The sequence below is a fragment of the Helicoverpa zea genome, chromosome 16 (genome assembly GCF_022581195.2).
Source record: "Helicoverpa zea isolate HzStark_Cry1AcR chromosome 16, ilHelZeax1.1, whole genome shotgun sequence".
In the NCBI taxonomy this organism is placed as follows: Eukaryota; Metazoa; Arthropoda; class Insecta; order Lepidoptera; family Noctuidae; genus Helicoverpa; species Helicoverpa zea.
In genome coordinates, this window is record NC_061467.1 from 2,395,932 (window position 1) to 2,412,339 (window position 16,408).

The following is a 16,408-nucleotide window of genomic DNA, read 5'->3' on the forward strand; positions in this document are numbered from 1 at the left end:
TTTTAAATGTTTGATCTAAGTCTGAAGTGTCAACCCTTTTTAAAATACCATTTCTTACTAGATTATTATAACAGAAATAATATATTTTAGTATATTTATTTTTTACTTTAAATGTATCACATTTGTTAGTTAACACCTTTGCTAGGGTCTGTTTTTCGGGATATGAATAAAAAAATATATATTTTGAGCCCATCAGTCGATTTATTGTCACTTAAAACCTATGTCCATGCAAAAAACTCGATTTTTTTCAGTTTTGCCAGATAACACCTTTGTCCACTTACCCCTTCAATTATGAAACTGTCAAATGATTCTTGGAACGTTAACATATTGTTCATTTCAACAAAGTATATTACATAGAGTCTGTGCATTGTCCGAGATGGCAAAATATGCCTTACGCCTTAAAACATAGAGTTTAAATTCCCGTGTGTAATTTTGTTAAGCTGTCCGGCTAGTCGTGCCTGTCGGGCGGGTCAAGCGTGGCACAGTGACAGTTACACGAGCTGACTGGACACTCCGTGTGCTCCCTGCGTAGAAATAAACACCGTAAATACCTCTCATTTTCTTAAACAATCTGCACAAATCTACAGGTACTATCCAGATTCATGGGCGTTATTGAGTGAGACTGACCTTCTACCATGTTGAACAGACTTTACATGTCTCAAGATCTTAATGTCGTCAGTGAGTAGGTACCTATTCAATGACATCTTTCGTGGACAGAGTTCTATTAAGTAGTCAAGTGCCAAAATAAAATGTGACATGTACTAACTTGAACCAGTTGATGAGATGCTGCGCGTGCCCGCCGTGCCGACACGCCACGCACCAGCTGAACCACGAGCCGAACGCCGCCCCACCCGCCCCACCCGCCCCGCCCGCCCCGCCCGCGCTCGTGCCCACGTGCAGCGAGCACACCCCGCAACGAGGGAGAGGCTTGCGGCAGTTTGGACATGAGGAGATTTGCTGCAAACAACAGTTCATTTACTAAGAGCTAAGAGGCTGACACTCCCTCACATTCCACCAACAACGCGGCAACGGGAGGAATCGTTTGATAGATTCCCAAAAAAGGGCTGGTCTTGATGAAATGCAAACGAAGTGAGACTAAGACATGTTCTCACTTCCAAAGGCTCCATTTAGTGCGCTGGTTTGAGTTTTCTGGATGACATCGACTTCATTATACATGCACATTCAACAGGAGTCACATGTACTCTGCTATTAAGTTTGTTACCTTCATCTTAGCAGCAGGTGGTGGCAGCCTGGCGAAGGCGACGCGGGGCCGGTTGTGTCCGGGCGGCGCGGCCACCGACTTGCCGCAGTAGGTGCAGGCCACGCACACCTGGCGGGGCACGCCCCCCGCGCCCGCCCCCGCGCCGCCCGGCCCCGCCCCCGCGCCCGCCCACTCGGCGCCGCCCTCCGCGCCGCACACCCACGTGTCTAGAGCACATCGTGCCCACCACAGCTGCCAGCTGTCCAGGATCGTGCGGTAGCTGTAGGAGACAACGTACAGTACAGTACACTTGAAAATGGTAGAGGAACTGCAGCATATTTGGAATACTGCAGGTAACTTGGAATACTTCGATATCTAAATATATATAAACGCCATCTGAGTTTTTATGCCGTAAACATAACGTCAAACGATACACAAAGCCATACAGCATTAAAAACAGGACGCTATCTTGACGTTTCGGCTACCAGCCCCCAGCGAACGAGAAGCCTGATTTGAAAACTTTTTCGGTAAGAATGCAATCAGTGGTAATCATTTGCTGTAATACTCTAAATCTTTATTGTAATTATTTTAATAGCGGAGTGACCTTGTTAGTTTAAGATATTACTATGATTTTGTGAATATTTCTAGAATTAAAAATTTGACATGCAACTTTAAGTTAAGTTGGCGTGTTGTTAATTTGGAATACCGTGTTTTTTTTGCTTTTCAGTTTTTTGGGAGTCGGTTTTATTTTTTTGTAAAAGTTTCTTTTTTTGTAAAGAGCCAATGACTATAAAACATTTAGAATTCTATTAGTTTCTAAGAAAAAGTGTTAGCAATTTTCAAAGAAAAAAAAATGAATATAATTTGGAATACTATATTCCAAATTATCTGCACCCTAAGTCAAATCACGTTTTTGGAGTATTTTTAGTTTGATAGGCATTTTGATAATATATCTGGTATTTTTTATATTTGATTGTTCTCATTATTAAAGTTTAATATTTTGACAATAATTTAATGTATTTTTTATTGAGCTATCCCGTTTCTCCTTCAATTTATTTTCAAAAAACAAACTGGTATTCCAAATATGCTTCACTTCCTCTACTTATATGGCATACTTATGGTTTTTGTGTATGACATAATTAAATATCCTCGCACTGGTCTTTGGAACATAGTGATCACGGATTTACCCTCACAGACGTATGTAAGTTAGTGTGGTGTTGCGCATATAGCATGGTACAGTCGCTGTAAAATGTCACGAATTAAGTATAAACATGAAGGAAGAAGCAGAATATATGGCGTCTATTGTTCCTGGTCAACAAATGTCAAAATTATAGGATAGTTGAAATAGCAATAACACAACCAACAAGTCTTGATAATAATTTGGCTGTTCAACTAGGATTGGAGTTTAAGCAATGAAAGCATCAAAAAGATTTCTTGGCAGCGGTGGGATTCGAACCCACGCCTCCGAAGAGACTGGTGCCTTAAACCAGCGCCTTAGACCGCTCGGCCACGCTACCCGTGTAACGTGCTTGCGTATAGACTGCTCACTACAATTCCTGAATGGGTATAATTAGAAATAACAATGTTTGATATTTACAGATTGAAGATTCGTTCAAGGTTGATTAAACATTGTTCAACAAAGACCTAAATGATTTCTATTGAAACGGCAAAATTAAAGTCTATAGTTCTTTAATCTCTTAGAATATGTTTAACTCTGTATCTAATATGTAGTAAGGAACATCCTCGTCAAGTTTGCCTCAGCCAACGGAACGGTGGCGATGCAAATATAGATCAATCAAGGATAATGTAAATTGATATATTATTTCATATTAAAGAGTAATATTGCTGGGATCGGTGGTGTCAATCATTATGTCATTTACATCAGTGTCTTCAACTTTCACAATACATTTTATTCTGAAGACACGATCTGCACGCACGCATGTTAGCTTAGCTACTAATCCGTTAAATTACTTAATTGTATTATAATTATATAAACATCATCATTACATTTTCAGTAAAGAAAAACGACAACAGTCGCAACACGTTGTGTCAATGAGTGGGATCGTAAATTCCAACAGTGAAGGTGTTGATGTTGGCGAGCGCGGGTGAGAGAAAAATGCGCTCAAATATTAGTTAATTAAGGTATAAGTAAATACTTAGATAAACTGATGCCGATCGGCGTGAGTCGTTTCGACCGCAGCGTCAGTATGATAGAAAAATATACAAAATAATATTTGGCAGCGGCATGAATTCGAGTTTTAGCAAAGTAGTAATGAAAGCATCAAAAAGATATTCTGGCAGCGGTGGGATTCGAACCCACGCCTCCGAAGAGACTGGTGCCTTAAACCAGCGCCTTAGACCGCTCGGCCACGCTACCACATACGTGTTAATGTGAATTTCACTCATGCAATATAAGTGCATACTATCAGTATTGTTAAAGATGAGACTTACAAGATTTAACTTTTTATTAGCTAACGTTATTTATTGTCAGCTAAATTCATCTATACCAATGCTTACCACAATTTTATTAATAGTGAAAATTCAGTAAAAGACAATAACAAAAAATGGCACTTGTAAAGTTGCAAATGCAATGAACAGAACAAAAATGAACGAGTTATACGATCTAATGTAGCATTACCTGTCAAGCCAGTTCTGCGTTCTCTGATCCTTGAGCAGCTCCGGCGTGAAGCACCGGGCGGCCACCAGCGCCGCCGACTGCACGTCCCCCGTGGCCTCCAGCCAGCGCTGCAGCAGCGGCAGCGCCTCGGCGCCGGCGCCGGTCAGCAGCACGCCGGCCAGCTCGCCCGCCTGCACCAGCGCAGCACACGTGCTCGACACGTACTCGTGCAGCTTGCTGTCTGGGAGGAAGATGCAGGCGAAGGCTACGCGGTCTTCTAAACGCATTTCCGTTTCGTTCTGTGGAGTGTAAAGGTTTTATGTTGTTGTATTGTTCTGTATGAAATTCCACACACATACAAATGTAAACTATACTGACGTTATAATAGAATAATATAATACATATTTAATAATGGCTGCAGGGGGAAACTATTGTCTTAATGCATTGTACTTATGTATCAAATAATGGTTAAGGTTTTTTTAACCTACAGACAGACATGAGTTGCTGGGGAGTTTTACGGAGTTTGTTGCACCACTTCTTCTTTCCAGCAAAAACACATAGGATTTGGTGAAGCGTGGACGTTTTGGGAACTGTCTTTTGTAAATTCCTGACGTTAAAAAGAGCTGTCTTGCAGCCAAGTTTGAATAAACGATTATTGACTTTGCACGATTTCGGACGTCTTTTGAATGTTGTATGATATTGATACAGCCGAAATATTGGAACTGAATTATAAAATTGCATCATTAGTTCTCATTAAGTTTCAAGTAAGTGTGACGTACAAGCACGGCGGCGAGGTCGGGGTGGTGCTGCGGCGGCTGGTGGTGGTGCGGGTGCGCGGGCGCGGAGGCGGCCAGGAAGCGCAGCAGCGCGCGCAGGTAGGGGTCCGGCAGCGCCGCCGCCGCGCCGCCCAGCGCCTCGCGCCACAAGCGCTCGTCCGACAGACCTGCCGCGGACAATACAAGCTTATTTATTTTATTTTTTACTGATTTATTAGAAATTCAACAGTTTATTATGCTGTAGTGCATTTATTTGTCTTTCAACATATTATTTATATTTTTAAATATTAGATTACAAAAAAAAAAAAAAACATTTAAAAATAAAAAAAATAGATGGCCACCGATATCGGGCACAGGGTCCAAGGTACCGGTGGTTAGAGTCCCAGAGACAGAAACCTCCTCACAATACGCGCCGTATCAAGGAGTACTGCCTTCTGAATCAATCCCTTGATCCAGCCGCCCAACGAGAGCCTCCTGAGGTGTTGGTCGCGGCTCTTGGCTATTAGACCATTGGCCGTAATGACAATCGGCACAATAACAGCCGTGTCGACATCCCACATAGCGACAACCTCGTGCGCTAAGTCAAGATATTTTATTTGTTTCTCTTTCTCAGCTTTCACTAGGTTCTCGTCATGCGGGACGGTGACATCGACTATCATCGCGCGGCGCGCTAATCGATCTATCACCACTATATCAGGCTTATTGGCTGCAATAGTCCTGTCAGTGATGATAGATCGATCCCAGTACAACGTGATATGGTCCTTTTCGAGAACTGGGTCGGGCGCATACCTGTAGTACGGTACCTCAAGATCTACAAGTTTGTATTGCAGAGCAAGCTGCTGGTGGATGATCTTGGCCACTTGGTTATGCCTGTGCAAATATTCACCGTTAGCCAAACGAGAACAACCAGATATAATATGTCTGATAGACTCACCCGGATGGTGACATGCCCGACATATGTCAACCGTCCCGTCTTTCATAATATACCTCCGGTAGTTATTCGTCAGGATAACTTCGTCCATAATTGCACATACAAACCCTTCGGTTTCTCAAAATAGGTCACCGAAGCGTAGCCAAGCTACGGACGCATTGAAGTCTACATCGGGGCCATGAAGAGCCCCGAAGAAGCGTCCGTGTAGCTGTTTGCTCTGCCATACCCCCTTGCGATCATGGGTAGTTAGTACCACAGGTCTGCGCCAGTTCTCATTTGCCAACGATAGCGGGGTGAGTCCTTTGTCCACTGCTACCATATCACGATGCATACCCACGTCGCTTTTGAGAAGATATTCTCTGAGACTGCACACCTCACGGTTGTGGAGCGTCTTTGCATTTAAAAAACCTCGGCCTCCACATTTCCGTGGGATGTACAGTCTCATCAACGACGATCGTGGGTGATGCATTCGTTCTGCGGTCAGCAGTGTGCGGACTCTCCTATCCATCCAATTCAGTTTGGGTCCATTTGAGTATGCCGAAGGAGTACATCAGGACTGGCATGACCCAACCATTATAGGCGCGAACCTTGTTGCCGCCTGATAAGGAACTTTTTAGAACCTTATTCAGGCGGCCAAAGGAACGCTCCCGTAATGACTGTTTCATGACAGCCACATTGATGCCTAACCCCTCCGCCATACCCAAGTATTTATATGTATCGTTTGCGGAGAGTGATCTCAGGTTTATAGAATCTGAGAGTTGTACTCCCTCAGATTCCACAATTCCACCTCGCTTTACATGCATGACTGCACATTTGTCCACACCGAACTCCATCCTGATGCAACTACTGAAATTTTCAGTGATCTTCAGTAGCTTCATCAGCTGCAGTTCTGTGGTGGCAAATAGTTTCAGATCATCCATATAAAGCAAATGGGATATCACCTGACCCCCTCTCCGCAAAGGATAGCCCAGCCCCGAACCCTCTAGCAATGTGCTTAAAGGGTTCAAGGCCAGGCAAAACCAAAGTGGACTCAAACTGTCACCCTGGAATATTCCCCGCTCGATCTTAATAGGATCGCCGGTCCCTTCAATTTGTCGACATCCTGGATAGTGAAGAACCGTTCTCCATTGCTCCATACGTGACGCAAGAAAGGCGCGTAGAGTTGAGTTTATTTTATACAACTCCAGTACCCTCTTAAGCCATGTATGGGGGACCGAGTCGTAGGCCTTTTTATAGTCTATCCAACATGTCGACAAATTCTTTCGGGATCGCCGAACCTGTTGGCTGATGACCATATCAGTGAGGAGCAGCTCCTTAGTAGCACGGGACCCCTTCCTACATCCATTTTGAGAAACTGACATAATTGAATACTTTTCAATATGTTTGTTTATTTTTAATCTCAAAATAGATGTAAGAAGTTTATAGACCGTCGGTAAACAAGTGATCCGTCTATAATTTTATTAATCGCATCAGAAATGAGGTAATCCGTCAGAGAACCAAAGTCATCGACATAGCCCACCGAATCAGCAAGATGCTTATTAATGTGAAAGGTGAATTTTTTTGTCAAATTTCACCACACCAGCGTAATGTAATTGCAAAGGCAAGGATTTTATAGCCAAATGCCAACTGAAATTTACGCATACGCTGACCATTGCCAACGAGATGATGACAATAATCGAATAAGCCAATAACAGAATTTCACAGTATTTATGAGTTATATTTTTAACACAATCATTTACTATTTCAAAACACAAAAAATGTATCAAAATTGTTTTCACTGATGGTACACACAGTGAGACGTCAGACGTAGGGCATGCAATTTCGGTAAAACAAAAATTACCGGTAAAAATTCGGTAATAAAAATATTTTTACCGGTAAACCGGTAAAACGGTAATTTTTGTAATTTTTTTAATGTGATATTATAACAATAAGATTGGGTAGTCTTAAAGCAAAAACTAAATAAATATGCAAAGTATAAGGTGGTAAACGTTTTTTGTGACGTGGGCCGTAACAAAAAACATGTCATTACCATCCGTACGCGATGTCGCCGACAAAATGCAAGAGAAACGGCTGCGATGGTACGGACATGTAAAAAGGAGTGACACCTGAGGACATCGGCAGTGTGAATGTGATACTCAATCTCAATAGACCCGGTCAAAGGCGCAAAGGCAGGCCAAAACCGTGGTGGTTGAGTGTCGTAATGAATGACATGAAAATCTGCGAACTCGAAGATCTCGATGTCTATTCACGAGGATAGAGCGAAGTGGAAGAAGGAAGATACAGAAAGCCGACCCCGTCACAAGACGGGATAAACGCTAAGAATTACCGTAAAAAAATATATTTTTCATTGAAGTGAAAGCCCTTTTTTATGGTAAATCATCAAATGACAGACTCTTTGTGTCTAAAACCCATGTTTTTTAGTAGGCGTTTTATGGACCAGGGTAGCGGTAACTCTTTCGAACAATCCCGCGGCCCCGGCAGGCCTTGGTCCTGCTGGGCCCCACTGGGTTTGCTGACATCTCCCTGAGGAGCCCGTGGAACAACGCGCGCCGCTGACACGGGTCTGTTGTCTATGCAGACGGTGGAACGATGAGCCACCCGAACTCACCGCCCTCAGACCGACGCCTACGGTGGCCGGGAGTCGTCTCTCGACCCTTGGCGCCCGTGGTGTCTTCCTGGTCCACTACAGCGGCTGGGATGAGAGGTGCTACTCGCAGTCGCTCCGCCGTCTCCTTCTCGAGCATGGCTGCTTCGCAGAATCTCTCTAGCTCCGGACCATGGCTTGAACCAGGGAAGGACGCGAAAGGTCGCCGCTGCCAGGCCCGCCGTAAGCGGGCGTGCAGCGCGTGCACAGCACGCGGGCGGCACGTCCTAGGGGGCGGCAAATCTAGCGAGTTATCACGTAATATTAAAAAAAATACAATATCTTTTTACTAATGATTTGATTTAAATATTTCCGAACACAGCAATAGCGCTAAGAATATTACTTACACTGCCGGTTTCAGTTAGGTACATCTGTTGAAAGGACATTTTCAAAATTAAAGATTCTTAAAAACGATTTAAGATCAACCAGTGGCGTAGCGTGGGGCAAATGCTATTTAGGGGGCGGCAAAAATAAACCAATAAAATTTCAGAAAAAGCCGCCCTAGCTTTGGTCGTCTCCTATAAATTTTGACTGTTTCACCCTTTGCATCCCCAAAAAAATTCGCGCTCGCTGCGCTCGCGGCTCCATGTCAGATATCGCATTTTATCTTTGTTTAATTGTTGAGGCATTCAATTCCGAAAAAAATTTTTTCGCGCACGTCCGTTATGGCTTTTTATGACAATATGTTTACTTCATGAAAACTCTAAGGAAAAAATCGCGCTCGCTTCGCTCGCGGCTTTTGCACTTCACTTCTGTGCATATCTTACTAGTTGACTTTGCTTTTTTAATTTACAGTGGTCTTTATTTGTTTTGTGTCCCCAGACTAAAAAATTTTCGCGCTCGCTCCGCTTGCGCTTCCTTACATATGAAATGTGCCTTATAAATTTTCAACGGGAAACCCACCAAATAACATATGTTACTGACTTTAAACATTGTTTTAGATATTTAAGTGCGTTAATTTAATTTAATCACAATCTTTCAATACATAGGGCCAACTTGAGTAATGATTGCACTGCATTGATGCCCTAAGCAATTGCTTAGTTTGCTTATGGGCTAACCTAGGACTGCTTAGGTTACTCTGAACATTTCAAGTAAATAAAAAGTTATGTGTAATGTATGTTATGTATTGCAATAGTTATTTATCCAAAAGTAGGTGGGTTTTCTGCAATCAGAGCGGTGCATGTATATATTTTTTTCTGTTGGACAAGTAAGATGGATATGAATGGGGTCCGGACCTCCTGGATCCGCCCCCCCCCCTTATATATTTTTTGTCAAAACGTATGTAGTCGTAGGGCGGCATAATCAGTTTTGCACGCGGGCGAACAAACAGCTAGCGGCGGGCCTGGCCGCTGCCTATTGCCTCGACGACAACACGGCGGTACCCTTCCCAGGCAGTGCACACCTGGACTGTGTGCTCCACCGTGTCCTCAGAGCTGTCCGCATGGTGGTGAAGTAAAAGCCCTTGCTCAGTAAGGTCATAGAGTAGGTAAAATAAGCATTAGCTACATTTGTACCTAATATGAGCTGACAGTTTTGAGGAAAAACAGAATAACCGAATGAATACAATTTGTTTAGATTTTATAAATTAAGATGAGAAAGAAGATTTGTATCTAACCTAGAGATAGTTAGGGTCAATTCCCACTGAAAGAGCAGCGGCCGGCAGCGGCCGTAAGAGCACGGACAATGTAAGAGCGCGGCGCGGCGCGGCCCAGCGCGGCGCCGGATTGACCCAAGGTCAATCCCCACTGAAAGAGCAGCGGCCGCTGCTCTTTCAGTGGGAATTGACCCTTAAGGACACACAAGTTTACTTTACTAAAAAACAGCATCTGTAACACTTACAATACGTAATGTATGCAACATTACATTATATTCAGGTTACATAACAAAGATTTGACGTTAAATGAACAATTGCTATATTTTATCAGAAAAACGTAAAAACCGGTAAATTACCGGTTTCATATTATTTTTACCGGTAATTTAAAACTCGCAAAAATGGGCGATTTACCGGTAAAAACGAAACCGGTTAACCGGTATTGCATGCCCTAGTCAGACGTCATATACACAGTTAAATCATCCATGTTATTCTGTTGTGTGCCACACAATGAATGCCTGACCATATAACTGCTGCAGATGTACCTGCAAGCGCCAGCGCGACGACCCGCAGCATGGGCTCGTGCGCCCTCGCCAGCACGTCGAGCGCGGCGCGCACGCGCAGCTGGAAGGCGGCGAGGGCGGCGGCCCGGCACGGCGTGCCCTCGGCCTCGGCGCGCTCCACGCCCGCCAGCGCGTTCTCCCAGCCCCACCCCCACCCGCACAGCTGCAGCGCCCGCGTGCGCTCCGCACTCCTGCACCACACAACCATACCAGTCTCACACAGGGCCAATAGCGAAAACAACACAATAAACCAAATCCTTCGTATTTAGAGCCGGCCATAGTCATAATATTAGTAAACAGGACTGCGCATGTAAACCCAAAAAACGAGCCGAGTGAAGCAGTTAGTACGGAGGCTGTCTGTCCCTTTCTAATAGGGTGACTATGAGATTAAGCTATGTGAGACAAATCCGAATTTGCTAAGATTATTAAACGCAGATTGGTATTGAAGTTTTAACTTACGCAGTTTGTGACCTTAAGATACTTATAAAGGCTTTTAATAATTAGCGGGAATTAGCAGTATAAAAGCAGGAAGATTCGAAGTGAAGACTGTTTTTTTTTGTATTTCTACTTCATACATAGACTGCTGAGCCATTGATGTCGCCTTTCTTCATTTTTGGAAAGCTATAACAATAGTACAACAGTTTTAAAATCCATCACCCATATTTTCACTCATTACAAGAATTCATAGTTGTTTGGTTTACGAAAATGTTATTATTAGCTAACCTGTGGAACGATATATTGCAACCACCATAGGATTCACTTTTACAAGTATAAACGCAACACTTTTTCACCATTTAAATAGTTTAAATAGATTTAATACAAAAAATATAAACAAAATTTTAAATGCTGATTACGCGCCAAGAATGTTCAGGGTCACCGCTAGAAAAAAAAAAAAAAAACAAAATAAAAATTTATGTTGTTTATGTTTTAAGAATAATAATTTATATAAATAATTTATTCGTATCATAAATTAATGCGATTTTTATTAATTTGTTGACTTACAATTGTTAAAATAAGATAAAAATATATGTGATTCAATTTTTTTATTGGGAAGACAAAACTGTTGATTACAACATTTTTTTATGCTGGCAAGGTGTTAGAAGGAGACAAACGGCCTCCGTTCTAACTATCCCTCTCGGCTCGGATTTGCCTCTGTGTATTGTGCAACAAATTTAGTACCTTATTGCGTTGGAATAGAGTTCAATTTCGTAAATATATATTTCGAGCGTGCGCAATCTTGTTTATTATATTACATCTATGGAGCCGGCCTTCGATTGTGTCAGTCACGATGAATTTTATGAAAACCACGCAGATAAAGTGGTAAAAACTGAGCATTTAGCATAATAAAGATTCTATCAAATAGTATATCTAATTCAAAGCTTACAAGCGTAATTATTTATGATACTAAATCTTTAGAATAACTAGTCCAACCAATGGCGTTCCACAAGGCACAATACTAAATCCATTATACAAAAAGTGACAATAAGATAAATCACTCGTAAGTACTTGACAAAATAAACTTACCTATAAATAGTAACTCTTCTATTGGGCAAATCTGGCAGAAGAGAAGGCACTATCTCCGAACGGTAACCACCGTCACCCACAGACCGCAGCACCGTGCGGACACCGGGGTGCTTCCACGGACTATTGCGGATGCAACCTTAACAAATACACATTACACATGCTTATTGAATAATTGGCTATCAAGGACGTGCTGAAGAATTTAACAAAACATACCATCTTCAACAAGAGACTTGCTGAGCGCCAGGAAATGCCAGAGACCACTCAGTGCGTCGTCATCGGCCAAGTCTGCGTTCTGCCATAAGTCTGGCTGCAAAACAACAAATGCGTTCTAAAGTCCTGTCAATAAAATGCAACTGAACATGACAACTGAATAAACTGAGAACCTCTTTTTCTTTGAAGTCGGTTAAAAAGAAACTTAAGCTAGAGTTAGCAGAATACTTGCCTTAAGTCCATAATCAGTTTGTGCTCTCTTCTTCATGACAAAGGAGATGTCCTGTATGGCGGCGTAAAAGTCGTCGCGCATCATGCGCAGGGCTCCGCCCCCGCCCGTCCACACCAGCGAGCCGCCGCCCCCCCACGAGACAGTCACACGCTCGCACACTGTGTAGTCTACTAGCGCTCCTATAGGATATTATGGGTAATTTCAGTATTTGTACCTAATAAAAATAAATATTGTCTGGAGCATAAAAGTTCTATGAGTATTTATGTTTCTAAAAACCATATCCACCTTAAGTCCAAAGAGGTGCTTTATTTATTTTTATTTATTTATTATTGCCGCCTATATGTAATGTGTGATGTATATTTAAATATTACATATTTTTAATGTGATAAGGAGTAATCAAACATGCAACCTACAGACACAATACAAGTCGCATGACATCACATGCATCGCATACCTATATATTATTGACTTTATGAGAAAGACTACCTTCTCTTTCCATGCGCACATCTCTGGAATAGTCGAAAGAGATGCTGAACGATGCTGTACTAGATGAACTAAGATAAGTACGATGGTGATGTCGTACCACTAGCACAGACCGCGAGCAGGCGGCCCTCGTGCGCGGGATGCCAGCCGTAGCCCAGCAGCGGCGCCGGCGCCGCGCCCAGCGCCACGTCGCGCTCCAGCACGCTCGGCCCGCGCGGGTACTGCTCCTCCAGCTCCGCCTCCACCGCCGGGGCGGCTGTCTGCTAACCATAGATATAGGACTCCACTAACGTTTCATATATTAACACTGTGTGACAAGAATAATTATGTGTTATGAATCCAAAAACGAACATATTAGATAAATGCAATAGCCCTGTGTAATCAAGCACAAATGTTTACATCAAAATCAAGGAACACCATAAATACCGAAATCGCAGTTAAGGAAAGGAGCACATATTTACTCACGCATGGAAAAATCACTCAATGTTGTACATATAGAGTTTTGACTTCTCTAAAATCAATCGATTACCAATCTAACTACATACTATTTGATATCTATGGCTGTAACTAAGAGTGGGAGGTGAGCAGGTTACTAACATCTATCAGTAATTATCCTGTGATCATGGGTTACTTACCGAACTCGTGCTATCAGATACATTCAATTTGTTGTCACTGTTCGCCTGCTGTATATCATGTATACGCAGCGTAGTGGAATCCCGCTGTAGCGACACCAGCAAGTTACGCCTAAAAAACAAAATAACAAATTCACTTGAAATATTTACCTGTCGAATTTCCAAAACTCTTTTTTTATTTATGTATCATTTATTTCTTTTTTTATTTACTTATTATCACATAGTTACTTTGCCATTACAGATATAACGTAACCTAATTCAAAAAATATATTGTTAACTTAGTTTTTCTCTCCCTACCTGGTGGGACACCACTGCAGCTGAGCCAAAGGTCTTGGATGCTGTATGGTGAGCAGCGGTTTCTGCAGCGCCCGCGCATCCCACACGCAGGCCACGCCTTCTCCGCGAGACGCGATCTGATAGCCCCCGCAGGGCTCCGCGCATATTCCGTAACAATATTTAGTCGTTGTCATTGTCACTGCCTTGTTTGATAAATCTAAAAAAAACTCAGATTTGTGAACCATCTTTTTTGAAGTCGGTTAAAAAATAAATTGCAACCTCAATATACATTTGTCTGTGCATGATACTGGGTTAAGTTATGAGGACAGCAGGAAAAAGAAAAAAATATAAAAAGCCCTATTTTGTAAATGGAAAATTAGCTCTGAGCCAGAATACTCAGAAGAATTGTGACTAACTCTTGAAAGAACCACAGGACCAGGCCATTACGGTAATACTTGCATGAAAATGAGTCAAGTTTATCGTCACTGCATAGTGCAGTCAGAACTGTGGTCTTATACTGTCAGTAAATGGAAATAGTTACGACCTTGAAGTTACTCATTACCACAGGCTACGTTGAGTAATGGAAAATGATTAAAAGAACGACTAAATCTGAAAAAATACTTTTCAACCACGATTTCTACAAAGACGAAACTTACCTCTAAGATCAAATATCTTGATGTATTTAAGATTCATGGAAGCGATAAGCGTCCTGCTAGAGAAGTTTGCCCACGTGACGCAGTGGGCTGTCTCCGAGAGCCCCATCTCGGCCATGGGGCGCGGAGATTCCGTCGCTGCTGACGGCGATGCATCGGAAGCTGTTAGAAATTAAACAGTTAGAAGTCCATGTTTTTTTTTTTAATAGCTTGAGCTTGAGCAAGTTGGATTGCCAGGTTTCTTCTTGTTAGACTTTTCCAAGTGTAATAGTCATAGAGCTTATTGGTTTACTAACAATCTGGATAAAAAATCTAATAGGTAGCCAATAATTTTATACCAGCCTAAACTATTTACTTTTCTATCAATGGAGGGCATTGACACCACTTCTACCTCAAATTTCAGTGTCCTTAAAAAAATCTCACCTTTAGCCTCTTCCGACAGCAATGATCCTCGGTACACATCCCACAACAGTATGCAGTGGTCATTGCGGTTCTTCTCCATGGCCACCGCCAGTAAGTTGGTCTCCATGTGACTCCATGACACTGAGTTACATAGCCGCGGATAGCGACAAGCTGCAGATAAAACAATGTGGATGTAAATTTACTACTTTTTATTAAGTACTATAAATGTGAAAGTGGATTTGGAATAAAGGAAGAGAGTACATAAGGCAGTATATAGGGGCTTGCAAGGGAGTTTACGAAGTTCATAAGAGAATACATAGTGGTATATATAGGGAGAGTAGAAAAACTATTATGTGTTGAAATACCTTTATTGTATGAGTTTACTTACTGAACTCTCTGCCCACAAGTCCCAGTGGGTCATATGTTTGCTTAAGAGTAGTGAGTGCCACCCTGCCGCTGGCATAGCCGAGTGCCAGCAATGGCTCCGGTTGCTCTGGGATGGCACTGATGTCCACACAGCTGACTCCGCTGGCACTCTGTGATGCTAGGACTGTTGCTCCTCTTGTTGAAGATATTGGAGTGACTGAAATATATTTTATACTTAATAGATCATTCTATGGGTATTCTATGTATTTTCCCCAAAATTATTAGCCTATGTAATTATTAACAGCATAGAATCATCTAAATATTGAATATGTAACAGTTGGAAAACGGAATATCATCTCATTCAAATTAAACCTATATTTTCAGTAAATGACAGGAAATTATTTATTTGGATAATCGGGTTCAACTGTCGGCAGTTAGAGTAACAACATTAAAGCTTGATTACTGGCAATAGCTCTACTAATGAGTAAGATATGAGTTTAATTATATTTATGGTTTGACTCTTGTTGTGATAACAACAAACAGATAACAGGGAATTCAATACATTTTGATATTTTGAAAGTAAATACTTTTTGTACGAATTATAGAGAGTTTTATAGTTAATTAGAGACATACAAGTAATGAATGAATACTAAATTATCTACGTACATGTTGTTTTTTTCTCAATTTCTTTTATCCGAGAAACTTCGTATAAGGTTATGTCTGGGCCCCATAATATAAACTTGTCGTGGTGTATTGGAGACCAAAGAACTTCCAATTTAGCGCCCGACATAATTTTATTTTAATTGTCCACTAATTGTAAAGAAATTAATTATTATTCATGTTTGTTTTGCACGTAAATACGCAACATCCACACGAATGTTTTGACATTTGCAACGTTTTGTTTATAATTTCACCCACATCAACATTTTTGGCGACACTGCGCGTTGGAAAAAAGTATGCACTAGCTGTAACGAAACGTTTTACAGTACTTTCATATCGATACTATTTCTGAACGTAAATAAAACTGTCTTTTTAAAATGTTACCATTGTGAAAACATATTGTCCACTATAAATCGTAAATAAAGGCTTTACTTACTTTTAGCTCGCTTTTAGAAAAACATTCGCAACATGATTATTTCTTTGAATGGTAACGTTTCATGTACAGAACTAACAGTGTTGTACTAAGCAGAATTACGACTTTCTGAATAAAGATATGATATTAGACGAAATAATTTCAATAAATCATGAAAAATACAAAAAGGGTAGTTAGGCTGTGTGTTTATATAAAATAAAATATTATATTATTT

At 41.6% G+C, this 16,408-nt stretch overlaps 1 protein-coding gene and 2 non-coding genes across 4 annotated transcripts; all 3 read right to left on the minus strand.

Moving 5' to 3' along the window:
- Nucleotides 1-181: 181 nt before the first annotated feature.
- LOC124637737 (GATOR complex protein MIOS) lies at nucleotides 182-16,003 on the minus strand. 2 transcript variants are annotated; one of them, XM_047174372.1, is made up of 16 exons: nucleotides 15,768-16,003; nucleotides 15,124-15,318; nucleotides 14,757-14,906; nucleotides 14,337-14,495; nucleotides 13,702-13,897; nucleotides 13,408-13,516; nucleotides 12,873-13,032; nucleotides 12,290-12,468; nucleotides 12,061-12,154; nucleotides 11,848-11,983; nucleotides 10,306-10,514; nucleotides 4,598-4,761; nucleotides 3,840-4,117; nucleotides 1,223-1,481; nucleotides 767-957; nucleotides 182-524 (listed from the first exon to the last, which is right to left on the minus strand). In XM_047174372.1, the coding sequence occupies exons 1-16, from the start codon at nucleotides 15,889-15,891 to the stop codon at nucleotides 449-451; spliced, it is 2,679 nt and encodes an 892-aa protein (XP_047030328.1). In that variant the 5' UTR covers nucleotides 15,892-16,003; the 3' UTR covers nucleotides 182-448. The 2 variants fall into 2 exon arrangements, with proteins under 2 accessions (XP_047030328.1, XP_047030327.1); XM_047174371.1 differs by having other exon boundaries at nucleotides 12,873-13,035.
- Trnal-aag lies at nucleotides 2,637-2,718 on the minus strand. The gene has a single exon. It is a non-coding gene; the product is annotated as a tRNA-Leu (tRNA).
- Trnal-aag lies at nucleotides 3,497-3,578 on the minus strand. The gene has a single exon. It is a non-coding gene; the product is annotated as a tRNA-Leu (tRNA).
- Nucleotides 16,004-16,408: the final 405 nt, after the last annotated feature.

Excerpts from the sequence above, each read along its gene's own strand:
- LOC124637737 (XM_047174371.1), bottom strand. The coding sequence starts at position 15,891 with ATGTCGGGCGCTAAATTGGAAGTTCTTTGGTCTCCAATACACCACGAC. Across the intron at positions 13,898-14,336 it reads CAAGATATTTGATCTTAGAG|ATTTATCAAACAAGGCAGTG; the intron begins GTAAGTTTCGTC and ends AGTTTTTTTTAG. Across the intron at positions 4,118-4,597 it reads CCGACCTCGCCGCCGTGCTT|AACGAAACGGAAATGCGTTT; the intron begins GTACGTCACACT and ends TACACTCCACAG.